At 43.8% G+C, this 27847-nt stretch overlaps 1 protein-coding gene across 6 annotated transcripts in view; it reads right to left on the reverse strand.

Annotated features, from left to right (window-relative positions):
- Positions 1–27847, reverse strand: part of EDARADD (EDAR associated via death domain) — a 149949-nt gene that overhangs the window by 17530 nt on the left and 104572 nt on the right. For 5 of the 6 annotated variants that reach the window (XM_072822964.1, XM_072822960.1, XM_072822963.1 and 2 more), the window contains one exon: positions 19803–19861. The exons of the other annotated variant lie outside the window; for it this stretch is intronic. In XM_072822964.1, the coding sequence (XP_072679065.1) occupies positions 19803–19861 (59 nt within the window). The remainder of the gene's footprint in view (positions 1–19802; positions 19862–27847) is intronic. 6 annotated transcript variants of the gene reach the window in all.

Raw genomic sequence — 27847 nt, forward strand, 5'->3', positions numbered from 1 at the left:
CCTAGATTTTTCTTCCAGCAGTGCGCCTCTGTAGGCCAATCTTTAGCTCTGCCCTCCCTTCCCCCCAACTTGCTCTAAACTGCTGAGTGCTGCTTTGGAAAAAGAAGTGACAAACCTTCCACATTCATAGGATCACATATCTGACCTCAGCTGGACCTCAGCTGCTCCTTGGCCGTGTTTGGATCTTCCTTCCAGCTGTCCTCCTTCAGGCCCTCTCGAGTTCTGTTCCAAACCTTCTCCACTCTGCTGAAGGCCTCATCCCCATTTGTGTCTCTTCTCCAGAGAGGTGGCTGGGCCAGTGGATTCATCCTCACTCTCCTCCTTCTCCCATCTCCAAAGAGATGGTGTCTTTTCACCTTCAAGCCCCAACCTTTATCCTTGAACTATGGTCCTGTGAAGATGTTTTCAATGGCTCTTACCGGGAAGGGTGGGACATATCTTCTCCATCTCTATATGGCTTAGCACTGAGCTTACGTGCTGTGTTCAGAAATATTAGGTCAATATAATGGAATCCAGCGTCGTCACCAGGGGGTCTCTCACTATAGCACAGGTCTTGCCTCCAAGATCACGTCAGACCTGATGAGTGGTCTGAGGTGGACAAGGGAGCAGAGGATCAGCTCATGGATGAGAGCTGGGATACAGAGAATGTGGCAGGTTCTGTGATGTTTCTGGAAACAGTTAATGGGAGGGATTTCCAAAAGGAGACTGGGCTCCACCTGGATATCAGAGAGATGTCCTGTACCAGTAGAAAGTATAGGCAGGTGATCCCTGGTGATGGGCAGAGCCACTACCAGTCCTCAGGAGGTGTACTGGTGTTGGGAACCTAACACTGGCCTGGTTGTAGTAACTGGAGTCCAGGGGACTGGAGAGCTGACTTGGGCAGGGAAGTCCAGCCCGTGGCATCCCTGGGACCCAGGATTGGGGCCTGAGGGAACGGATGGTCCTCAGCTGCATAAGCCATAGCTTGAGATCTTGCTGATCCCATTAAAACTGATCCAGGAACACGGAGGCCAGAGTGGTGAGTCAGAGTGGCACCGGGCTTAGGTGTGAGCGGCCCAGGACAGCAGGGGAAATAAGCCAGGGGCTTCAAAGACTTCCAACTCTATCCCTCCCCTTCCATGTCTGCCCCTTCCCCTCTAGGGGATCTTATCACATACAAGACTCCCCCTGTTCTATGCCAACTTCTGAAACTAGCACCCTCACCCCACCCCTTTTCTTCTTCCCTAATTCCTTCCAGACTTCTCAAGGACTTACTTCTGCAAAGTGCATACTATGCCAGGTACATAATGCCTTTGGACTAGCTCACTGACTACTCCAAGAGGTATTTAGGAGCTAAGAATCACCATTTACAAATGATTAAAAAAAAAAAAACTTCTGTTGAGAGGTCTTGTTTTAATTATGAATGGAGTTCAAGTATAAAGTATTGGCTTTGTGGGAGAGAATAGTTTCTGGGTAGGGTTGAGTCTGTATGCCAACAGAGAAAGTTCTAGGTAAGAAAAAAAGATGGAATAACCCAAACAACCAGAGTTAGGGTTTAGCCTAGATGAATAGGTGAATAGATTAACAAAATGCCAAATGCTATCCAGCTTCAAAAAGGAAGAAAATTCTGAGTCAGGGTACAACATGGATGAATCTTGAGGATGTTATGGTAAGTGAAATAAGCCAGACACAAAGGGACAAATACTGTATGATTCCAGTTAAATGAAGTCCCTAGAGGAATCAAATTCAAAAGGCAGAAAGTAAAATAGTAATTATGAGGAGGTGGATGAGTGGAAAAGGGAGAATTCATATATAATGGGCATAGTTTGTGAGAATGAAAAAGTTCTAGAGATGGGTGGTGGTGATGGTTGCACAACATGAATGGACTTAATGCCATAGACCATATACTTAAAAGTGATCAAGATGGTAAATATTATGTTACATGTATTTTACCGCAATAAAAATTTTTTTAATCTCCTTAGGAATCTGAAGGGACTGCAAAGTTGAACACTAATGTTTTCTATATTCAAGCAGGCTAAAGAAAATCCCCATTTTGTAAAACCTTCTCATTGTGGATGTGGGGGAATTACCTTGTATTTGGGCAAAGGTATTAACTGCTGCCAAAAACTCTTCGAGCAGAAAGAAAGTTGGCTGGGTTACACAAACTTTTGTACTTTGGTTAGCTTATAGACTGGTAGCCAGGTCCCATTTCTGCTTAGGGAGCTGAAGGCACCAGGTGGTGAAGAGCCACCTCCGGAGATTTCACACAAGGCTCACACAGGGCTCTGGAGATTTCACAGAGCAGCAGAAACCCCAAGGCCAAGAACACACTGTGGAGAAAACTCTCCTCAGAGATGAATGGACATCCCACATGAGGATGGATTGATAAGCTAGAGATGCTGATAGATTGCTGGGGAAGGTACTAACCAGCACCTAGGAGCTAGTCTTCTGGGAAGCATGCTCTTCTCTACTGTCTAGTCCTATCTCTAAATGTCTGGCTTAGCTAATTAATAAAGAGCGCCATCTTTGTTATTTTGCAAACAAGGGAAAGGATAACTGGGTGGGAAAGCACTCACCTGAGTCTGACTGGAAACCACCATGAAGACCCAAACCAAGTTATCACTGCTCACCTGGTCAGAACAACCTGAATTATACCCAAAGGGCCAGAAAAGAGCTGCCTTCCATGCAAATGACTTACTTACTTGAGGTACCAGTGCAGCCAAATTACTTAAGTGGCTTCTTCAGGAGAACAACCAATGGTAAAACCTGATCTCTCTGCTTTAAGACAGTATGTTAGCAAATGGCTTTGAAAATATGATTTTAAAAGCTTAGGTATGCATTTAGTAACAGAGCTTCCATAGCATGGATTCAGACTATTCTAGACTCTCTCCTGTCACATAGCCAGTGAAACTCAAGCCACTTTCAATGGTGTAAATTCTCAAGACAGAGCTGGTTTCCATGTAACTGAACGACATGTATTTGTCGATGATCCGCTTCTACACAGTAGGACTAGACTATGAGTCTCCTGTTGGATTTTTCTATAGCAATCTATACTTAATTCTTTTTCTGCAAATTATTATTGCAGTAACTGTTTACACTTTTACTCTTTACTGAAGAATACTCTCTCTCTTTATACATATATATGTGTGTGTGTATATATATATATATATATGTGTGTGTGTGTGTGTGTCTACATATGGATAGATCTATTTATTTGAAAGTATATTCCAGAAACTGACCTTGAGAAATGTATTTAATTCAGGCTACATTTACCAAGCACCAACTCAGTGTCTGAGACCATTTTAAGGCATATGAAGACAAAGGAGCCATATCCCTGCTGCTTCAAGGTTACAAGTTGGTAATGAAACAAAGACATGAGCATAAATATTGACAACACAAGGAATGAATAACATGTTAAAGAGGCACAGAGAGAATGTCAAGTGAAAAGAGACAACAGGGAAAGTTTCACACTGAGGATGAAAGAACGAAATGCAGAAGAATAGAAGTTGGAAATAAAGGCTGCACTGCTTTGCTGGGGTGAGAGCAAACCTGTGGGTTTGTGTACATTTGGCTCAAATAGGGTTCTCTCCTACAAGGAAGGCCTGCTACTTCTGGAGTTGAAGTGGGGGTCAAAGCCTGGAGCAGCTGCTCATTGGAGGCTGGGCATGCTCAGGTGTAATTTCATCCCCTTGCTATAGTTTCAAAGGTGAAGGAGGCAGGGATTTTCCCCTTGAGCATGAAGTATGGTTGATTACTGTTCAGAAAGATCGCCAAGTGTTTCAGAGGAGGCTATGGTTTGCTTGTGCAAAGGCCGTGGGTGTAATGGAGGGGCAGGGGGTTTCCGCCTAGATTTCTAACACTCACAAATCCCAGGTGTAGGATACACGTGATGCCGGAGCAGACTCGTGCAAGGCTGCGAGGTGAGGAAGTGCATTCACCATCCCACAGTTCACTCTATAATTTTCCCATGGTACACAATTATATGTAGGTTAAAGAAAGACCACTTGGTTGGAGAGCCAATATATGGAAGTTGGTTAGGCCTAAACACCATCCAGATGTTTGAATGAATTATTCTACTACTTTTTCTTTAATTTGAAAAAAATACCAAAGACATACACAAAATAAAAAGTACTGATGGCTCCTGACTGATGATTTTTCTTTAAAAAAAAAAAAAAAGTAATGATTTTTTGACCTTATGGCAGTGCAAAAGCAATATGTATTCAATAGAAATTGTACTTCAAATTTTGGATTTGGATCTTTTCCCGGGCCAGCAATCCACAGTATGATCTTCTCCCCTGAGGCTATCCAGTGGCCCCAGCTCCCAGGCAGCCACGCAACCACAAAGGTCAACAGCCAACACTGACAACCATTCTGCACCCACACAGCCCTTTTACTTCCCACTTTCAGTTACTCAATCAATGACATGAGATCTGCAACACTTTGCTATCAAATAGGCTTTGTGTTAGATGCTCTTGCCCAACTGTAGACTAACATAAGTGTTCTGAGCATGTTTAAGGTGGTCTGGGCTGAGCTATGGTATTTGGTAGATTAGGAGTAGTAATGCATTTTCAACTTAAATATTTTTAACTTATGATGTGTTTATGACACCCTAACCCCACTCTAATATCTCTACTCAAACTGGTTTTTAAAAACACTGCAAGAGATGTGGAAATCTTTCTCTCACTCTCTCAGCCCATCTCTTAATCCATCTCCCTCTCCAAAGGTTACTGGTTACAATCTGGGGCATGTCCTTTCTGATTCCTTAGTCATAGGATCCAAGATTGAGACAGATTTTTAGCTCCAAACCATACTAGTGTCTATCTTTTTTTTTTTAAGTGGGGGAGGAGCAGAGAAAGAGGGAGAGAATTTTAAGCAGGATTTCCACCTAGCGCGGACCTTGATCTCACAACCCTGAGATCATGACCTGAGCTGAGATCAAGAATTGGACACTGAACCGACTAAGCCAGCCAGGCACCCTTACAATTTGTTTTATTTAATAATATCTTATGGAGGCACCTGGGTGGCTCAGTCAGTTAAGTAGCTATCATGATCGTGGGGTCCTGGAATCGAGTCTGGAGTTGAGCTCCATACTCAGCTGGGAGTCTGCTTCTCTCTCTGCACCCCCCGGCAATGCTCTCTCTCTCTCGAATAAATTAATAAAATCTTTTAAAAAATAATATCTTATGGATATCTTTTAAGGCCAGTGGTCTCTCCTCCTTTTTATGGTTTTAACTGTACTGTGCCAGAGTACCAAAATGTATTTAACCAGTCCCTACAGATGGACATGTAAGTTATCTGCAATTTTTCTCTATTTCAAACACACTCTGTTATGATTTCTGTAGGATAATTAAAAAGAGATCACCTGATCAATGAGTAATAGATACTGCCAGTGTTCTGAAAGTTGTATCAATTTGCACTCTCAACTGTGCAGGCAGGTGGCTGCACCCCAACACCCACACCAATGGAAAATCTAAGTGAAAATTCTAACTCACTAGTGAAATTTAAAGGCATTACAGCCAATAAAGCACTGAATGATAATGAGAACAGAAGCCTTTAAGTCAAACAATTAGAGTAGATATAATGAGGAACTGTATAATTTAATGACTAATAAACTCTTCTTATGCTGTTCTTAGGGAAATAATTACTAAGTGCTAGAAAGCCAGCATTTCTGCCCTTTGGCTTATATGTGCCTTACCACAAAAATATTATTTTGACTTGGCTCAGATGTAGAAATAAGTTAAAGAAACATCAAATTAGAGTACAGATCATCCTTAACTTATAACAGAATTATATCCCAATAAACCATTGTCAGTTAAAAATATTCTAAATTGAAAATGTATTACTACATCAAACCTACCAAACACCCTAGCTCAGCCCAGCTGATCTTAAGCATGCTCAGAACACCTACGTTAGCTGGGGAGCCTGGGTGGAGCAGTCAGTTAAGCATCAGACTCGGTTTCAGCTCAGGTGGTGATCTTGGGGTTGTGGGATCAAGCCCCATGCTCAGCAGGGGTCTGCTTAAGCTTCTCTCCCTCTTCCTCTGCCCCTCCCTCCCACATTCTCTCTCTCAAATAAATAAATCTTGAAAAAATAAATAAAAAATAAATAAAAAATAGAAAAGAACACTTACATTAGCCTACAGTTGGTCAAGATCATCAAATATGGAGCCTACTTGATAATAAAGTGTTGCAGAATTCATGCCATTGACTGAGTGCCATACTGAAAGTGGGAAGCAGAAGAGTTATGTGGATGCAGAATGGTTGTCAGTGTTGGCTATTGACCTTTGTGGTTGCGTGGCTGCCTGGGAGCTGGGGCTGCAGGCCAGCCTCAGGAGAGAAAATTATACCGTGGATCGCTAGCCTGGGAAAAGATCCAAATCCAAAATTTGAAGTGTGGTTTCTACTGAACACGTGTCACTTTGCACCACACTAAAGTCAAAAAAAAATTATAAGTTGGCTTGTCCTAAGTCGGGGATTGTCTGTACCTTGATTTTTCTTTTAAAATTTCATTTCTGGGGATCCCTGGGTGGCGCAGCGGTTTGGCGCCTGCCTTTGGCCCAGGGCGCGATCCTGGAGACCCGGGATCGAATCCCACGTCGGGCTCCCGGTGCATGGAGCCTGCTTCTCCCTCTGCCTGTGTCTCTGCGCCTCTCTCTCTCTCTCTCTCTGTGACTATCATAAATAAATAAAAATTAAAAAAAAAAAATAAAATTTCATTTCTGGGAAGTTTATTAAGGCCCTGGAATGGTGACTGCAGTGGGCAGCATGAATTTGTAGTGGGAACAGCAGTTTACATTTCACTCTCTTCTCCAGCATTCAGAAACACAGCATGCACGTGGTCCTGGTCTACCCAAGCCCAAGGATTTGGCAAGGTAAGTTCCACTAATAATCAGTAAGAGGAGCACCAGCACCAGAATGCCTGACAAAGGGAGGGCTGTTGAGAGCTGAGAATGCAGACAGGGTTGAATTGGAGGGGACTTCAGAGTCTGAGGTAGAAGGTCTGCTCCCTGTGATAATGTGCTAGGAGATGCAGTTGTTCCCAGAGATGGCACAGAGTGAGGAGGCAGGTCAGCTGAAGACCACCATGCCGGATACCCAAATATAATCTAGAACAAGTAAGATGACACATCCTGAGGGAGTTAAGTTCTATCCTAGGAGATGGAATCAGATCATTGTGTGTTTTAGACAAAACTGCCTAGGATATCAAGACCAGGAAAGAATCTACCCCTTTCAAAGACCCTAAGCAAATTCACCTGGTCTTACTTAATTTTAACTTTCTAGGGGTTTGTGTATCTATTCCCTAATGGGCACCCCATCACCTTAGCAGAGGTGGGGGCGTCAAGCACACAGACTGGGTGGGAAGGTGGCTAAAGAAAGGGGGAAGGGAGAGGGAAGGGAGGGGGCAAATGTGTACTACTTGCATTTACAGAATAGGTGGTTTCCATCCCAGCAAAACCCACCCTTGAAATTCCTTGTCCTTCCTCTGAAGCTCCAGACAGCTGTGTATCGAGAGACCTCTCCAAGCCTGTTTCAAAAAGGAGCAATCTATTTTGGACGGGTAGTTAGTGACCGCAAAGCTAAAGGAAGTCCCTGTCACCAGAGTTGAAAATAGCAAGTTCAGGTTCCAGGGAAAGTTTCTCTAGTTTTACCTAAACAGCACTGCTTCCTCATTCTCAGGACATTGTCTCAGGGATGTGGCGAGACACTACCAAGGACTTCCTACAGCCAACACAATCAAAGCACAAACTACAGGACTCACCAATCTGTTAAACAGATCTTGTTGGCACTTGAAACAGGAGTGCCGCAGAAGGGCAGGTAGGGGCCTGCCAGGCTGACTCCTGGGAGATACCATCGACAGCAAGCGCTGCTTGGGTCCATTCCCTGTCATTATAATGTGCATAATTGCTTCGGGTTTGCACAGAGTCTGCTAGATTTGGTTGTGCTGCCAAGGCCATGAGGCTGTTGGAAAGGATTTTGCCAGCTACCTCTCAACCTAATTTAAAGAAAAGAGCAACCCTACCATTTTCTGGTTTTATTCCAGTAGCTTTTACCCAAGCTTACTCTGCCAGACAGCTAGCATTTAGAACTGGGAAAAGCCTAAAAGCTCCCTAGGCAAGAGGCTCAGCAGAAGTGGTAACAGCAGCTGCGACTGACTCAGAAATGCTGGGTATGGGGGGTGGGGGAAGGTGACAGTGGACAAGGCACAGGTCCCAACTCTCTGCCTCATCAACTATCTCTGGTTCCCTTCATGGAAACAGAAGAAATCACGAACAACATGATTTTCATGGGTCCCTTTGGCTCTAACAATACCAAGCTGTCAGTAGGCAATGTCTGGCCCAAACCCACTTTCTAAATTGTCAGGATTCGCATGCTCAGCTGCCCTGTGACTTAGGCCTGGTGGCAAAGAGTTTAGGAGAGAAGGCACAATAGGCAGAACATGGGCCTCTCGGAGCTGGGAGGCAGGTGAGGACCCAGAGATAGCCTGGGTGGCACAGTTGGTTGAGCATATGATTCTTGGTTTCAGCTCAAGTTGCGATCTCAGTGTCTTGGAATAGAGAACCACATTGGGCTCTACACTCAATGCAGAGTCTACTTGAGATTCTCTCTCCTTCTCACTCTGCCCTTCCCCCTGCTCTCTCTCTCTCTCTCTAAAATAAGAGCTTAAAAAAAAAGAAAAAGAGAAGAAAGAAGAAAGAAAGAAAAGAAAGAAAGAAAGAAAGAAAGAAAGAAAGAAAGAAAGAAAGAAAGAAAGAAAGAAAGAAAGAAAGACAGACAGACACGGATGGTAGGTGAGGGGTCAAGGCCATGGGGGAGAGTCCCACCTAAAATACAAAACATGTGTCCTTGGAAAGAAAAGACTTCTGTTTCTTTAGTTAATAAACAAGACACAAGATTGGCCACAAGGTCTGGGGCTGCGACTTTAGCATCAATCATTAACTAAGATAGTTCTCTAGCTCACAGAGGGTTGAGAATTTCAGTCTTGGTCATCCTGCGGTACTTTGTGTGATACTATCCCAAGCATGCTTGGCATTCCATGGCTTAAAAACTGGGTGTGGGCACCCGTCTACTCTGGGCAACATAATGTACAACTTTATTTTTGAGACATCTTATTGAATTTTGAAGAAATCAGTTATCAATAGGCTTTCAATAGATAAAACACCATCCTCTATTTGGTGGCATTTGTCACTAGAAACAGATTTGATCTCTTATAACTTGTTGGGAGGAAGATCAGACTGGCGGTCTGGTCTGTTAGGTCTAGTCTGTCAACACAAATGCAAATGTAAGTCTAAGAAATTTACAGCTTTACATGGGGGGTGGGGTGGGGAGGGAGAGGCAGGGGAAGGACGTGCACTCCAGCAGTATTTCAGATAGCAAAACAGTTGAAACAATGTCAAGCTCTACAATAAAGAAACTCTTAAATTACCTCATGGCCAAGAATATAACGGGATATGAGATGGGACATTTTCCTAGTGTCTTAAGAGTTTTGACAGCGGGAGCCAGGGGGGCGCTGGGGGGCGTTGGGGGGCTCAGTGGTTGAGCATCTGCCTTCAGTTCAGGTCGTGATCCCGGGGTCCTGGGATCAAGTTCAGCACTGGGCTCCCTGCAAGGAGCCTGCTTCTCCCTCTGCCTATGTCTCTGCCTCTCTCTCTGTGTCTCTCATGAATGAATAAATAAAATCTAAATAAATAAGAGTTTTGATTGGGGCCAAAAGTGGAGGACATTGGTATGCACACATTCCACAGAGAGGTGCCAGGTAAACCCCAAAGGACTAGCAAAGAAGTGGCCAAAGTGGCAGTGTGAGCATTACCTCAACACCACCTTCAGCTTATATAAGAGATTTCTTTGAAGAATCGGAAGAGGTAAGGGCTGTGGTTGTTATCCATCCCCTGCCATCAGGAGGAAGGGAGCCTCTCTGCCCACTCATGCCAGGTGAGGGTGCCTCAGGAGCACTGCCTGTGAAGGGTGCTTGCTGGAAGGTGGAGACCAACCTCTCACTACTTGGCTGGATGACCACTGATGTGTAGACCCTCCAGGAGCAACCCTTCTGCCACTGGGAGGCCCTCACCTGCATGTATGAGGAAGTTACAAGTTTCCCATGGCCAAATGGACTGGAGCCATCTTGAAAGGACCCTACTCAGGTAAGAGAGGTGTGATACACCCCCGGAGGGAAGTGCCTGGGGTTGGCTGTTGGGGACAGATGAGAACATCCAGCTGGGAGTGCTCAGTCCACATATGGTGCTATGTTCTCACTTGGGTTAGGATAGGGAAATACATCCATATCTCTTTGGGCCTCAAATTTCAATCACGCCTGAGCTGGGGTAAGGAGACAAGCTTGAGTTTTGAGGCCAAGAGTTAATTAAGGACAGCATGGTGTTCATTTAAATGCAATATAACTAGATACTTATTGAGCATTTACTGTGTGCCAGGGGACTGGTACTACTCTACTCATTTTACAAAGGAGGAAACTGACTTCAGATCAGGTAACCAGCTCAGGGTGATAGAGCTAGGGGCCTAGGAGGTCTGTCTGGTTCCCAAGCCCATGGTGAGGCCAGTAGCAGCCACAAGCACAGAGTCTGGCATCAGAATGCCTATGTGGTTCAAATCTTGGCTCTATTGCTCAGTAGCCGAGTCACCTTAAAGAAATTATTTAACCACTCTGTGTCAGAGTGTACACCTTTAAAATAGACATAGTAATAGTACATCCCACCTAGGGTCATTTGGAAGATGAAATGAGTTCATACAGGTGAGTGCTTGGTATAACTCTTGGCCTTAAAGATGTTAATTATAATTATAATTATTATTCTATTGATTACATCCCATTAACATCCTAGAATGCTTAGGATACTGTATTAAGTAAAAAAAAAAAAAAAAAAAAAAAAAAAGGAGGGGCACCCTGGTGGCTTGGTCAGTTGAGCATCCGACTCTTGGTTTCGACTCAGGTTACGATCTCAGGGTCATGGGATGAAGCCCCACATCAGGCTCCACACTTGGTGGGAAGTCTGCTTGGGATTCATTCTTTCTCTCTCTCTCTCTCTCCCCAACCCACTTGTGCTCTTTCTCTAAAATAAATAAATAAATCTCTCTCTAAAAAAAAAAAGAAAGAAAACATTACATTGTTTGGACACTGTGATCATAACCATATACAAAATAGTTTTATCTATACAAAGGAAAAAAAGGAAATAATACTTCCCTTATCTCCCTTTTATAAGAATATGAATCTATTTGGAGGTTAGTTGGGAAACCTCTGGCGTTCTGCTTGCAAGAGGATGTAAACAATCAGGGTGTATATTTTATGCAGAGATTAGCAGTCAGTATACACAGTACCCCAGATGCCAGAAGATGCATATTCATCCATCCATTCCACTTATTAAATTCCTACTGAATATTAGGTTCCAAGATAAATGCTGTAATATAATCAACACCAAATCACTGAATGCTGTTTTAGGTTGAATTGTGCCTCCCCACTCCTGGTCCCCCACTCCAAGTTCATACATCAGAGTCCTAACCTCAGTACCTGACGATATTTGGACATAAGGTCTTTCTGGAAGTAATGAGGTCAAAGAGATGTCATCAGCATGGCCCCTAATCTAATAGGACTGGTGTCCTTTTTTTTTTTTTTTTAAGATTTGATTTATTTATTCATGAGAGACACACAGAGACAGGCAGAGATACAGGCAGAGGGAAAAGCAGGCTCCCTGTGGGGAGCCCGAAGCAGGACTCAGGATCATGCCTTGAGCTGAAGGCAGATGCTCAACCACTGAGCTACCAAGATGCCCCAGGACTGGTGTCCTTAGAAAAAGGGGAAATTCAGAGACAGATGCCACACAGGGCTATACCTGGTAGCAGGTGGAGCAGCCTGCATGCATGGAAAATGAATGTTAATGCTGTGGGCATGTCTGGACCCCACATCCCATGGATGCGTGGTCCACCTTGGCCTTCCTCACTCTGCCGTGCAGTGAAGTTCCCAGGACATTAAGAACTACCCCAAACCATTTCAGTTAGAATCTCTGGGGGATGGGACCCAGGCATTGGTATATTGTAAAGGTCCTCCGAGTGATTCCCATGTACAGTCAGGGGCCGGAACCACTGGGCTAAACAGATCTTAGGTGGGCACTAATTTTAGTAGGAAAATTGAAATCTGTTTTGTGTGGGCTGCTAATAGATGCTTCACATGTTTTAAAAATCTGCCTTAAGGATTCTTATTACGGCCCATAGGGCCGGATCGTATAGCTGCCACCTGAGGTGCGAAGGACCCCTGCCCCTTCTGTGTCCTAAATCATGTGCCAGATTCATAGACTAAATGGCCAAGAAGGAGCAGGTGGTGAGAGGATACAGCAGACGAAGGGTAAGAGGCACATGTGTGACTAATCTCATGGTAACTTCAACTACAGATGGAGGTTAACATGAACTATTATTCATACATCAGCCTCGCTGGCAACAGGTGAATTTAACCCATGGCCAGGTGCTGTCCCTCCCACTCAGCAATTTTGTTTGCCAGAGGGGAAGTGGGTGCATCTACTTCCGGCTTGGGAAGGTTCTGCCCTCCCTCTTCTGGTTCTGGAAGCTCAGAGCTCCTACCACCAGGCGGGCGCACTCCCTCCTCTCCCCGCCTGCCTCTCTTCTCACAGGTGGCCAGCAGGGTGGGCTCGCTCCTGCTCTCCCACTCCCCCCAGATAACAGGATTGACCCAGAGCACGAGAGAGCCCTAGAACACCCCAAAGTCCACGCCTCGAGCTGGGTTTGCTCCCTTGCATGTCCTGCCAGCTCAGCTCTCCTCTGTGAGCTTCTGGAGGGAGAAACCTGGCCTCGTGGGTCCCCTGCAAGCCACGCAGCCACATGAGGGAGGGCCCGGGTGGGCGGAAGGGGTAAGGCTGCGCACACCTGAATTAGCATGGCTCTTGATTTCTGGGGACTCTGCAAGTCTTCTGCCTTGACTGGTTTCCTCGTTTTGTTTCTTAACATGTTCCAAAAATGCATCATTTGCTCTGGCACCCCGAATACAGCAAGCTTGATTCCCACTCCCTATCCCTAACTTCCATGTTGCCTTGGTGGCCCCCTCACCGTCCCCTTCCCCTACTTCTCTCTGAGCACCATTACCAGTAGAAATACTCTATGTTATACTCTATGAAATGTATGTATGTATGTTATATACTCTATGAAATACTCTATTTGTTCCTCACTTACTAGTTACATGCCCAGAAGCATCTATGATGTGCTGGATGGCATTTTAAGAGCTTAAGGAAGATCAATTCATTTTTCCCTCACTGCCCAAATTAGTTGTTTTCCTATTTTTGACAGTCACCCCCCCTCCCCGCCAACCATGCACTCAGGTCACCAGTTCCCTGAGCAAGCCTTCCATGCTTCCCTTTGCATCAGCCCCAAGCCCTGACTGATGCCAAACCCTTTCATCTCCTTCAGAACGTGGTGTCCTTTGGTTCTTGTTTTGTTCTGTTGGCAAGTGTTTCTATGATTTGAATTATGTTCTCTTCCCCCTCAAAGAGATACATTGGGGGGATCCCTGGGTGGCGCAGCGGTTTGGCGCCTGCCTTTGGCCCAGGGCGCGATCCTGGAGACCCGGGATCGAATCCCACATCGGGCTCCCGGTGCATGGAGCCTGCTTCTCTCTCTGCCTGTGTCTCTGCCTCTCTCTCTCTCTGTCTGTGACTTAAATAAATAAATAATAAATAAAATATTAAAAAAAAAAAAAAAAGAGATACATTGGGGTCCTGGCCCCCAGCACCTCATAACATGGCTGTATTTGGGGATGGGCTCTTTACAGAGGTATGAAGTTCCAGTGACGTCATGAGGGTGGACCCTATGCCAACATGTCTGGTGTCCTTATGGAAAGGGGACGTTTATACAGAGAGGCACACACATAGGGAAGATGGTGTGAAGACATAGGGAGGAGATGGCCATTGACAAGCAAGGGCAGAGGCTTGGGACAGAGTCTGTCCCCAGCACCCTAGAAGGATCGATCTCAGACTTATAGGCTCCAGAGCCATGACATTCTACTCGTGGTGCTTTGCAACAGCAGCACAGATGTTGGGAATGGCACCCTCCCATCTTCATTCTCCCCTTTACATCCTGCCCCTAAGCCCTTGAAATCGCTTTCCTGGGTGAGCACCACTACCGCAGTGTTTCTCCCTAGCTATCACCTAGACGATCCACTGCTAGGCCGACTTGTCTAAAACTCTGTTCTTATGCCATCATTCTATGGGGAGACTCTTCCAGAAAGCCCCCCAGGGCTGGGAGACCAAGACCATGCTCCCATGCTGGCACTCAAGACCTTGGCCCAGAGCAGCATTTTCCAAAGTGGAGCTGTTAACCTTGCTGGATGCCCAGGTTGACAGGTGTGCCCAGGTGGTGGGAGAAGCTTGCTTACCTGTTGAATGAACTCAACCAGCAGTCTCCTCTCTCTCCTTTCCCTTATAGATATGTGCTAAGATTCTCCAAGAATCTAAGGAAGAGTTTCTCAGCTTACCTGCCTACAGAGCCTCTGTTTTGGGAGTATCCATAAACATTCCTACTCAGCTCTCCAGGCTGGAGATTTCAAATGCTAACTTTGACTGTAGCTCTAAGCATTCACCATTATATCCCCAGCATCTAAAAGAGTGACAGTATCAAATACGTAATGGATAGATGGATGCGGCATCATCTATCCTGTCACAATCCATTTCCAATTAATCAAATGCTACCATGCCACTGCCTTGTTCACGACGGCCTCTGGCCTTCCTACTGTATGGACAGAACATACCCTGTAGCCCCCAATCTCCTCACTAGATCCATTTAAGTGTTGCCATGCAAAAGGCTGCTCAGATCTGACATCAGCTCTCAGCTCCCAGAGTCTTTACATCTAAGAGAATGCTTACATCTTTACCTCTCCAGCCTTCTTTTGTCTCTGAAAAAGTTGAGATTCTTACTTTAAAAATGCTAACTCATTGATATGCGCCTCGGATGACTTTGCCTGATATATGTGTGCCTCTATCTTCCCTGCTAGATTATACATACCTTCAGGGAAATCAGTATGTTGGGTGTTCCCCCACAGAACTTTTTTTTTTTAAATAGGCTCCACACTCAGTGTGAAGCCCAATGTGGGGACTTGAACTCATGACCCCAAGATCAAGACCTGAGCTGAGATCAAGAGACAGTCACTTAACCAACTGAGCCACCAGGTGCTCCCCTGCCCCAGAACATTTTTGGGCACATTACCAAACAATATTTGCTAGGAACATTAATTCCAAAAGGAAAACAAACCCCACTAATATTACACTTCTTCTTCTTTTCCTGTTTTGAATCTCTCCACTCCTAGTAATACTTTATCTTTTAAGATCTGCTATTTCCCATCCTGGAAAAAAGCAGCTTTTTTCCTGTATTTTCTAACACCTTCAAACAAGAATTGAATACTTTTCCTTGCTCCCTTAAGGAAGCAGACTTTCTTATCACCCACTCACTCTTTAAGACTTGCAATTACATTTCTGTCTCGACCAATTTCTGCTTCTAAACTCCTTTTCTTCCTCTGGCCTCTAGAATGAGGTGTTCCTTAAGCTTCTACCCTTGGCTCCTCTCTCCCCTCTCTCCTTGGCAGTCTCATTCACTCCTGAGGCTTCAGCTGTAACCTTCTTTATAAAAAAATAAATAAATAAAATATTTATTTATTCAGAAGAGACACACAGAAAGAGGCAGAGACACAGGCAGAGGGAGAAGCAGGCTCCATGCAGGGAGCCCGATGTGGGACTTGACCTGGGACTGTGGGATCCCGCCCTGAGCCAAAGGCAGGCACTCAACCTCTGAGCCACCCAGGTGTAACCTCTTGCTGTGAGAGTCCTAAGCCAGTACCTAGAGCTGTGTTTTCTGGTACTCACTGGGCGTTGCCGCAAATCTCACATACCCCAACTTCTACAAACCTTCATCTCTTTCTTCACAGCTCACACACAAACAGAACATAACCCCAGCAACACATGAATCTTACCTTCTTCCTGAATTCTCTCTTTATAGTCTTAGTAGGAATAGCTCCCAGCTACAGGCTTGAAATTTAGCCTCATCCCCTCTGCCATCCCCCTGGGCTCCCCAGTATGGTCAAGTGGCCATCATTTACAATCCCCAATACCTTCCCTCCACCTGGTGTCTGGCATTCAGGTGTCTGGGGCCCTGGCTCCAATGCATCCCTCAGTTTTATTACCTAGAATCTCCTAATACTTCAGCTCCAGGCAAAGTATTTGTCAGTGGCTCTCTCCTCAGAGCACTGACACGTACCACTGCTCGTAGCAGGGCTGCTATCACCACCCTACCCTCGGACATGCATCCCAGAATCAATTTCCATGTCAGGGACGGTAATACCAGCAACCAATCAAACTGATGGTGCAACCATGTCGCAAACTTGATATCTGTGAGATAACATTACATGACAAAAGCAAGATATATTTACAAACAATTTTTATAATTTTTCATGTGAAGAAAAATGTATGAGGGAATACATCCAAATGACAAAAAAATGGTTATATTAGAGTAGTGGACTTGTGAATGAGGTTTTTAATTTTTTTAGATTCTTAATTTTACTTAGTGTGCTTTTTAAAATACATTTTTATTTTTGGGGCGCCTGGGTGGCTCAATTGAGCATTGGACTCTTCAGTTTCAGCTCAATCATGAACTTGGGGTCGTGAGATTGAGCCCCATGTCAGGGTCTGCACTCAGCATGGAGAGCTGCTTGAGATTCTCCCCACCTCCCTCTGTCCCTCCCCCTGCTTGTGTGTGCTCTCCTCCTCTAAAATACATCTTTTAAAAAATACATTTTTATTTTAGAATAGTTTCAGAATTACAGTTAACTTGAGTAGATGTTATAGAGAGTTCTTATATACCCTACACTCCATTTCCTTTATTATTAACATCTTACATTAGTATGATTCTTTAGTCACAACTAAATGAGCTAGTACTTTCATGTGGTTTCTAAAACTTAAAAGATAAAATACCTTTGGTTTGGTAAAACCAAATAAACAACATAGAGGAGAATGTAATTCTTTCTATAACCTCTAACTCCAAGTTAGTAACCTGATATTTATTATTTTTCTTATTACTTTGGTTTCCTCTTGGCACAGATTGTTGGCTACAAATTGGAACAAATTTTTAGTCTCATTTGCCATATGTTTGTGCCTGTAGTTCATGTAGTTGAAACTTAATTGTTGGATAAACATTCTGGAAAGTGTTTTCTTGAACATGAAGTTAAATATATATATATATATATTTTTTCTAAGTAAGCTCCACGCCCAGCATGGAGCCCAATGCGGGGATTGAACTCAAAACCTTGAGATCAAGACCTGAGCTAAAATCAAGAGTTGGATGCTGAAACAACTGAGATACCCAAGTGTCTCAAGTTCCATAGACATTTTTAAGCCTTGTGAATCATCCCCACATCTAGAGTCTCATGTTGTGTGCATTGCTTCGCCAGAAAGTCTGTAAACTCTGCGGGGTTTTTCTCTCCTCCCTGTCCCTCCCTCCTGCTTTTTCTTACGTCCAATAACACCCAGTCCAGATCTCGTCTCAGAGCATATGCTCAACAAATGCCACTTGTAATAAATTGTAGAAGCAGGACAGGCTCTAGTAGATGGAGTATGGGTGTTAAGCTCCTAAAAGTAAAGGATTCTTTATGAAATTTGTCCGAGGTGTCAGACTTTGACTTTGCACACCAGGAGGCTGCAATGTTTTCCTCTGCATCATTCAAAGAAGTGGACGTTAGTTTTAAAATGATAAAAATCCTTAACACACCAAATGTTACATATTTTGAAGAACATATTTTCAGTTTGCTTTTAATGTCAGACTCTAGAAAATGGACTGTGGGGTTTGTTTGTTTGTTTAAATGTTGCTCCCCTAGTGAATTTTCTTTCTTCTAACTGCCAGGTTAGTTTTAAAGAGTCCTTCTGGACACCTAGCAGTGAGAACAAATCCTATAGATTATGCAAAGAAATAACTGAAGTAGCTATGTACAGTCCTACTTTTCATAGGAATATAAGACAATATCTTTTTAAACAGAACTGAATAAAATCTTGAATAGGTTTCTTCTCCTTTTATTCATTGATAGATCTTTTTATTTTTTAAGAATTTATTTATTTATTAGAGAGAGAGAGAACATGAATGGAGGAAGGGGCAGAGGGAGAAGCAGACTCTCCTCTGAGCAGGGAGCCTGATATGAGACTCCACCCCAGGACCCTGGGACTAGAGATGCTTAACTAACTGAGCTCCTCAGTTGCCCCTATTCGTTGATAGATGTATTGTCATCTTTTAGGATAGTCTTTGCTTCATATAGCCAGAACTATGACACTAAAATAAACAATTTCTGCACAGTGTCCTAAGGTATATTCTGTACCTAACCTTAACTGGTCTTGGAAAATCCCTAAAAGCAAGCTAAACAAACAATGTAGCATTCTTGTATCTTCATGTGAGTTTGTATCACGTTACAAAACATGTGAGGAGCAAAATTTTGTTAAACAAATTAAGAAGTGCAAAAAGAGAAAGTTTCATACTTTGAGTTTACTGCAGTTATTTTTTATTATTTTTTAAGATTTTCTTTATTCATGAGAGAGAGAGAGAGAGAGAGAGAGAGAGAGAGGGGCAGAGACACAGGCAGAGGGAGAAGCAGGCTCCATGCAGGGAGCCTGATGTGGGACTTGATCTCGGGTCTCCAGGATCAGGCCCTGGGCTGAAGGCGGCACTAAACCGTTGAGCCACCCGAGCTGCCCTACTGCATTTGTTTAAATTTAGTCAGTGCCAAAGTCAATCATTAGATTGTAATTCCAAGAAAAATGCTAAGGAGTAATAAATAAGAATATGATATTCACAGCAGGTGACTGAAGAGCCCCAAACCAAAGTTAAAAGCAGCATCACTGACAACTTTCAAGAGAGCTGTGTACAATTAAAATTGACTATTTTATTAACTACTGCATAATGTTGCTTCTTTGCAAAAGTGATTTGACTATCCAAGAGCATTGCTATTAATGATTTATGACAGACTGACGTTTCATAAGCAAGCCTAAACAGAACTGTCAGTTCGTCTTGCTAAAAAGTAACTTGGTGTTATGGAATGGGCAGGATCAAACTAGCCTTTCTTGAGGCAAGACATGCTTTTCGAGACATTTGACACTCTAAATATAGTTCAGCAGATGTGAAGCATTGTGCAATTTTGCTAATGAGCTTTGAGCGAGCAGAAAGAAATGGGATGGACGGTACCAGAAGTAGCTAAAGCACACGGTGACCCAAGGAAGCTTCTGGAAAGAGATACCTCAAAAGGTGAAGAGTGGAATGACAGGCAATCCTCAATTTTGGGGGGGTACATTTTTGTCCTATCTGAAGTTTAAAATAACAACCATTTTTTCACAATCAAAAAACAATACCTGGATTTGCTTTTTGGAAAAAGACAATACAAATAATGTGTTAAAGTTTAACCTCTGATGTCTGAAAAAAAAGGAAAATATTACAAAAATGTTATTAGACCATCCACTTCTGTTGTGGCTTAAAAAAAGGTTCCCACTCACAGCATACCAGCTCCACCTGAAAGAAAGTAGCTCTGCTCTTTCATTCACTGACATTGACTGTGTTTAGCATACTGACAAATATTCATTTTGGAGAATGGATTAAAGTTATCACAGTTACTGGAAGTAACAGAAGTTGTGTCGTGGTATATAACGGGGATGCTTAAAGATCATTCCCAGACTTATTCTTCTACCTAAAAGTCCTCTTCTTAATTTTCAAAGCTCTGGAAGATAATTTCTAAAAATAATTCTTGTTGGATTAGCAAGTGCCTAAGGGTGAAAATATAACTGAAATGATTCTTACCTGGTGATGCATCTCAGAATTTGTTGGGCAGTTCAAAGTAATTGGATCACAGTCCTCAGCTGGGGGGAAAAAGACACAAGGCTTGATAAAGAACATGCTCTGCAGCGTAAGGCCCGTAATTAGGACTCAGAATTAGGGGCTGCCTGGACATCTGGTAAAATCAAGAGGGCCTTGGGTCTCCTGTCCTCTCTGCTTCCATGAATGAGGCCCCATAGCTATACCTCCACTGCCTGGGAGGGCACCAGTCACAGTTCCCACCTAACCCCTGAGTATTTTCTTTTAAGATTTTATTTATCTATTGATGAGAGATACAGAGAGAAAGAGAGAATGGGGCAGATAGACACGGGCAGAGGGAGAAGCAGGCTCCCGATGGGGAGCCCAATGCAGGACTCGAATCCAGGACCCTGGAATCATGACATGAGCCAAAGGCAGATGCACAACCACTGAGCCACCCAGGCACTCACCCACTGAGTATTGAGTTTCAGTTCCCTGTCAGCCCACAGAATTACTCAGATGAGTCAGTCACATACTCTGCAGAATCAGGGGCACTCCATCCTCTTGCTACTACCACCCTTAGCCGCCACAGTCCCTGGTTGTTCATGCTGTTCCCAAGGCCAACCCCAGAGACCTTGCCTGGCTGGCAGTATCCCCCTCTTCCAGGCCAGGAGCATAAGTGACTCTGAACTGCTGTCCTTCTCATCTGTTAGTGTCAGGTATGTGTGGCCATCCCCCTAACCCCAGGGCAGGATCCTTCCCCCATCATCCAGGAGGTGATCAGAACAACCGGCATCATGAACAGCATGGCCCACAACTATGGAAGACACCAGGTCAGATTTAACTAACTTTGCTGACACAGTGAAGGCTGCCTGGACAGAACAGCCAGTTGCTGGAAGACTTGCACTTTGGCCTACACAGCAGTATGTTGTCTTTGTCCGATGTTTGTCTTCTCTTCCAATCTAAAATGTCCTTGTTCTCAAGGTGAAATTGTTGTTGTCTATACCCCCGTTCCATGGCTGTTTGGCAGCTGAGCTTTAAGGAGTCCATCTATAAGGGTGGTGACAGCACAGCTCACCACTGAAGTCCCAGCTACCAAGGGCTGGGTGAGAGCTCTCCAGATGCTGTGTCCAGCCTGGTGGCTACCACTGATACCTGGGGTGGCCACACAGGCACCATGATTGTACTTGGCCAGTATAGGTATGACGATGGACCTCTGTTAGGTCTGCAGGAAGGAATGAGACCACCCCCTCCCAAGGGTATCAAGGTACAAAGCAGTGGCAGCCTGTGGCCCAGGAACTGAGGGAAACAGGGAAGGAGCATTTGGCACCTGGCTGTTGTGCTGATGCCACGCCCCCAGCTGTACACCTGTGCTTAGCCGAAGCTGCTTCCAGCGTGCCAAAGGACCAGTCCTGCAATCACCAGCCCGATAGTCCCTGCCCAGCCCATAAGCAGTAGAGCCCTCTTGGAGGTGGACCCCGACCCCAAGGAAACTGACTGGCATTCCCTGGAGGAAGAAATAGCTCCCTATAAGATAGGCCATCAGCCTCCCCAGACTGTCCTGGTAAACCCCCAGAAAGTCTGTCTGAAAGTGAATGCTGAGACTTCATGCAGGTGGAAATAAAAATATCCCAAGGCAATCTGCACAGATGGCATAAAAAAGAAAGAAAAGGCATGGCTGTAGCAAAGCCCAGTTTCAGCCCATTGCCTGTTGGGCCACTAGGCCACCCCTGCCTGGTTGCAATGATGATCCTGATCCTGGGTACCCCTGCTAGCATGGCCAGGGGTTAGTCCCAACCTGACGTCAGCGTGGGGTTCTGAAACCATATGAAAGCAACCACTGCCACAGGGCAGGCCCCAACCCCCATGGTACTGACTTGAGGTTGTGTGGAGGAGGAAATGCAGGAATACGAGCAGAGGATTCCCCCACCTACCTGCACCCGGAGTTTATCCAGTGATACAAAAAGAAAAGGGGAGGGGGAAATTTAAGAGAGATGGAAACAAACCTGGCTACTGGGGAGGAGATAAAAGGAAAATAAAATCTGAAGACAGAGGTCCACGGTTTGACCCAATGGGAAAGCCAACATGTACTACAATACTTCACACAGCCAACAGATGAACGAGCTGGATGGGACACCTGGGTGGCTCAGTCGGTTGAGCATCTGACTCATGATTTCAGCTCAGATTGTGATATGGAGGTGGTGGGATTGAGCCCCAAGTCAGGCTCCCGCTATGCAGTGGAATCTGCTTGAGATTCTCTCTCTCTCTCCCTCTCCCTCTGCCCCTCCCCCCATAGCATGTGTGCATGTGCACTCAATAAAAAAAAAAAAATGCTAGATATCTCTGTGCCTGACACCACAGGTTCTGATTTACCTTTAAAATCTGCTGAAATGCACGAACTGGCAAACTCTCATTACAGTTATACCTGGAGATGCCACTAAATGCAAACATAATCTTAGGAGAGCTCCTGAAAGTAAGAGAGAGGATAGGCATGCCTCGCCCTGGCCATGAGAGCTTACTGGTTTGCCTCAATTTCCCATGGTCACAGCACCCATTGCCTTAGAGCATCCTACAGTGGTCATGGTTGCTTTGACCCCATAAATTAATATTAAATTTAATCTTTATAGATAGAAGTTGACTTGACAAAATGGGGTCCCATAGACCTCTTAGTTCACATAACTACTATGGCCTGATGTAAATTAATCAGGACCTTCAAAGATCAAAACTTATTATATGAGACCTGATAAGTGAAGGACTGATTATCTGCTGCTTCTCCATTTAACAGCTAAATCTGGCCTTTCTTAAACCTGAAAGAAAATGAATGGCACCTCACAGAGCATTACTGCAACCTTAACATGGTGGTCCCATCCACTTAGGCCCCATACTCGATGCCCACTATTATTGAAATTCCTGACTCCATCCCAGTAAATCCTTGGCTATTACAGATGTGGCTAATAGGTTCTGTTCAGCATCTGCTTTAGCAACCTCTCAGCTGCAGTGCGCCTTCATCTCTGAAGGCACCCATACATGGTGACCAGGCTACTCAAGCCATATACATATCCATAAAAGAGCTCACGGAAAGGGAATGGAACATGCCCTCCTCCACCCCCTCCAGTTTCCCCCCCCACCCCATGGCCCTGCCACCTTGGCTAAATTCCTAGGAATCATTTGGTAAACAAAGGGCTGCTCCACCTCTGACACTGTCAATAAAGAGTACTGGACCCTCCCAGTACCTACAAGTTAATACAAGCACAACATCTTTTAGCTCTTCTGGAATACTGGACACAACATATTCCCTATTTACATATTTTAATTACTCTCATTGCTACGGTTACTTGCAAATTGGTCCACCATAAATTTGGCTCTCTCCAACGAAAGTCTACAACCAGCATTCTCAGAGACCCCTTCACTCTAGGGGTTTAAACAACCTCTTTATTTTCTTCCAGAAGTCTCTGGACCACCCATGCTAGCTATAAGTTGTCCACATGCTTCTGATGCAAGAAACTGCCCTCCCAGGTCCTTCTTTCTATCTCCCATTAGAGCAGCGATTGCTGGCTGCATGCTAGGCTCTTCTGGAAATAGAGGCTTGCTGACCCTGTACCCGTGAGCCTCCATGCCCTGCCACACATTATGCCTTGGGTCATGAAAGCAGCACTGTACAAGCTTGACATGGCTTCTGAGGCCTTGCTACTGAGTGGAGCAAAACTTGGGTCCTCTGGTGTATCCCACCCATGGAAGGCGATGGCCTCCACTATCCTCAGTCCTTGCCAGACGCCATGGAGCTGGAAGAGGTTACTTTTCTCAGATTCCTGGGTTACCTGGAGGACCCCTTCAGATCAACTGAGTGAGTAGCAGTGGGGGTTTGTAGACTTTACGCATGGTACCACCACCATCATACATGATGGAGCTCATGGATAGGTGTGCTTTCCAGCCCTTTCAGGATGTCTCTTATAATAGACAGGATTCAAGGGTCAGAACGACTGGCCAAACGTTGAGCAGTCATCTGAGTGCTGGATGCCCTGGCCAACAAATGGTCCCATCAGCAGTTTTATTTCTTTATTTATTTTTTACAAACTCTTGAACCATTGCCTAAGACTTGCTCACTCTGGGGTAAAGAAGTCTGGGAATCTTTTGCCTCATAGATGAACAGAATATAAATCAAAGTAACAGATATCTCTGCATATAGTAAGATCACAGTGTAAGGCCTTGTTAGAACATGCTCTATCCCCTTTGGAGTTCCAGACATTACCAGTAGTGACCAAGACATTTATTTCACTTTTCAAAATACACAATGCCTATCTAAAATTCATGCCTTCTAGGGCCGTGCACTCACTATTCCAATGCTACACCACATGGCCCATTCTCTTCTGGTCAAGTGTCTGTTTTGTTGTTTAGAGAGGCCTTTCTATACCCTGTAAGCCTTAATCATCACTAAGATTTAAATTGATGCCATGGTACCACGGAGTCAACTGTGGTATAAGATGTTAGATTAAAACTCAATATTATGTGCTGCCATGGCATCTGGTAAATCATGAAGGCCTCAAAAGGCAGAGGTACAAGCTCTCTGCACTGTGCTCTGTGGATAATACCCCCTAGCTAAACACCAGCCACAGTTCCCGCTTACCCCAGGGTATTGAGTTTCAGTTCCCTGCAAGCCCAAAGAATTACTAAGATGAGCCTCCCTGGGGAACCAGGGCACTCCATCCTCTTGCTACTACCACTCTTAGCACCACAGCCCCTGGTTGTTCATGCTGTTCCTGAGGACAACCCCATGTGAGCCTGGCTGGCTGGCAGTGTCCTCTTTCCCCCAGGCTGTGAGCATAAGTGACTTGTGAACTGCTGTCCCTCTCATCTGTCCAGTGTCAGGTGTGTGTGGCCGTCCCCTCACCTCAGGGCAGGATCCCTCCCTCCCCAATGGGGTAAGTAAGTGGCACTCCAAACCCAATTCCCCTCTGCTTAATACCACATCACATTCCACACTGTTCATTAGTTAGCCCAACATTTTACTAAGCCTTTCAGAGGGCAGAGAGTGGGACTATACTTGTCTTGAGAGCTCAGCCTCCTAAAAGTCAAATCAAAGCCACATCAGCTCTGTTGTCAAAGCGGGGATTGCCAGTGAAAGTCAAAGGAAACTAAAATGCATGTGAAATGTTTAATATCTCTCAGAAATTTAACTTTGGAGTAAAAACCTCCATTTTTAAGGAGTCTGACATATGTGTTAATGTCGCAGCTCCCTAACTTGTGGTGAAGACAGCACAAACGTGTTAAAAACTGATTTTGGTCTATGAGATTTGAATCTTTACAGAATTCAGTACTGTACTCTCAACTTGAAAGTTGATGGAAATACAGAATATTATGAAAGAAAGGTTTATGTAAACTTTTAGTTATAAAGCTTTAAATAAAGAGTCATTTATCAGGAGCCAACAGTTACAACTGAATAAAAGATTGATTGATTTATCTCTTTTTATATTCGTTAACATTCACTCACCTATTAAGTGCCGGGCTGCTGGATTTGTTCAAACAAGAGGCTATATTCACTGCCTCTTACATGATTCCAACTAAAAAACGTTTTTTTCCCCTTAATAGTATTACCTGAGAAATGTAAACTAAAAGCATGGTTTTTCACAAAGATTCTACATGATACCTTTTGAGGCGAAAGAGCAGTGGGAATCTTGCCTTGGCCTGTGCTCCCTGAGATAGACTGCTCAGTATTCTGACATCTGAAGCACCTGCTCTGCTTGTTAACAATGCAGACTACCGGGCTCCACACCTGACTTCCGTAAGTGCAATCTCGGTGGGGGCCCCAGAAATCTGACATCCAACAGGCATCCACAGAATTCTAATGCACTCTGGCAAAAGTAATAAGCCTGTGATTTTAGTCACTGATTTTCAGAATGCTTAGTGTCATAATGGTCAACCTAGCATTTTTGTAAAAGCGTGGGTTTTTTCCTCAACAGGAGGACAACTGGAACTTATGTAGTTACTTTTGGGCAGTGGTACCCCAAACCCTCCCGTGGTCATATCCCTCTCTGTCTCCTCCCTGCCCTCCACAAAAGAGAAAAAACGTGGAGGATGGTCACCTTTGTATTCAAATCCTAATTTGGGGGAGGACAGTTGATTTGGGAGTTGACTGTAACAGGAGTCCTGGGCAAGATTGAGGGGAAGGCAGTGAACCTTGGAATGAGCAGGAGGACCAGGACACAGCAAATTATGCAGGTAGTAAGGGTGTTCAGTTTCCTCTTTAGAACAAGGAAACCTATTAACAAAATGCTGTCAATCTACGAGGGGAGAAATCGTATAAAAAATACAGCATGTTAGCTTGCTAATTTTCGGGCAAACATTTCTATTTCTGAATTCTTTTAACAAATTCCTTCATCTTTGTGCATTTTTCTCATTATTTAAATTGAACCACTACTTCTACATTTAGCAACAAATTGCTCTAAAAGGTTCCCCAAATATCATCTATGCCTGAGTTCAAATTCCTCAAACTTAGCAATAGAATTAGTCTACTTCTCTTTAACTCAAAATCACCTCAAAAAAACTTTAACAATAAAAAAGCAGTAACCCTAGAGAAAAAGATAACATCTTGATTGATTTATGATGTATTTTATGTGTAATTTCCCCTCAAAAATTTGAATTCTTTTTCCAAACACATTTTCTCTCAATTGCAAAGAGTCACAGTCCCTTCAGAACACTCAAGCCAACAGTTTCTACAAGATATCAGAGGCTCTGTGATCTAAAATAAGCCCCACTCATATTGCAAACTGCATGATCTCATCCTTTTTAATGGCTGTGTAATACTCTACACAAACACATACATATCTTCATTCATCTGTCAGTGGGCACTTAGGTTGGTTGTGTATCTTGGTTGTTACAAATAATGCACCTGTCAGTATAAGAGTTCATATATCTTTTTGAATTAGTGTTCTTGTTTTATTTGGGTGAATACCCAGTAGTGGAATTACTGGATCATATGGTATTTCTATTTTTAATTTTTTAAGGAACTTCCATACTGTTCTGCACTATGTCATATACCTGAAACTGATGTAACATTGTACCTCAACTATACTCAAAAAACATTAATGAAATAAACCTCACTCTTAAATTAGTCCTGAGGTTAGGGCTTGCAGGCTCTCACAGAACAGCTCTTAGAAAAGAAGACTGACAGAATGAATCCCTGAAACCTCTAAAATCAGGGGAGGCAGAAGCTACACATTTGTTCTCGATAAGAAAATAACAACATGTTTCATCTCAAAAACACACTCATCACTAAAGTTACACTAGATTTCCACAGTTGATTTATGATGAAAGCACATAATTCCGAAACACTCTAGTCTGGACCGTGAAGGAATCATTTTATACTACTCATGTATACAGTAAGAATATACTGGAAGTATAATCAAGATTTTGTGAAATATGCTTAATCTGCTTAAGAAAATAAATTTTGAAGACCTTTTAACCATATAGAAATTGTTCAAGTGAATTATGGTAAATCCTCTGTTAAATAAAGCAGGACCCCCTAAAATTCACTTAAATGTTAGAGTCTGAGTTTGGACTTAATTAGATTACAACTACTCTTAACTCTATACATTAGTTTCTGCACTGATTCATATGGGTTTTCTTTCCCTAAAAACATTTATAATGAAAATATTACCATAAATGTTTAATGATAATATTGGCCCCATTGACATGTTTAAAAAAATACTAGCAGGTATCAAGTCATAGATATTATTGAATGCGAATATTGGAGGGTTTTTTTTTTAAGATTTTATTTGTTTATTCATTATTGAGAGAGAGAGACAGAGAGCAAGCATGCGTGTGTGGGTGTGAGTGCAGGGAAGGGCAGAGAGAGAGAGAATCTCAAGTAGAGACCACGCCGAGCAGGGCCTGACACAGAGCTCAATCCCATGACCCTGAGATCATGACCTGAGCCGAAGCCAAGAGTCAGACACTCAACCAACTGAGCCACACAGGTGCCCTTACATGATGTCTTATACATCTTCTTTGGAGATAAGATGCGTTTAATTATACTGTTCTCGGTGACTAAAGAC

The sequence above is a fragment of the Canis lupus genome, chromosome 4 (assembly GCF_048164855.1).
Source record: "Canis lupus baileyi chromosome 4, mCanLup2.hap1, whole genome shotgun sequence".
Taxonomy (NCBI): Eukaryota; Metazoa; Chordata; class Mammalia; order Carnivora; family Canidae; genus Canis; species Canis lupus.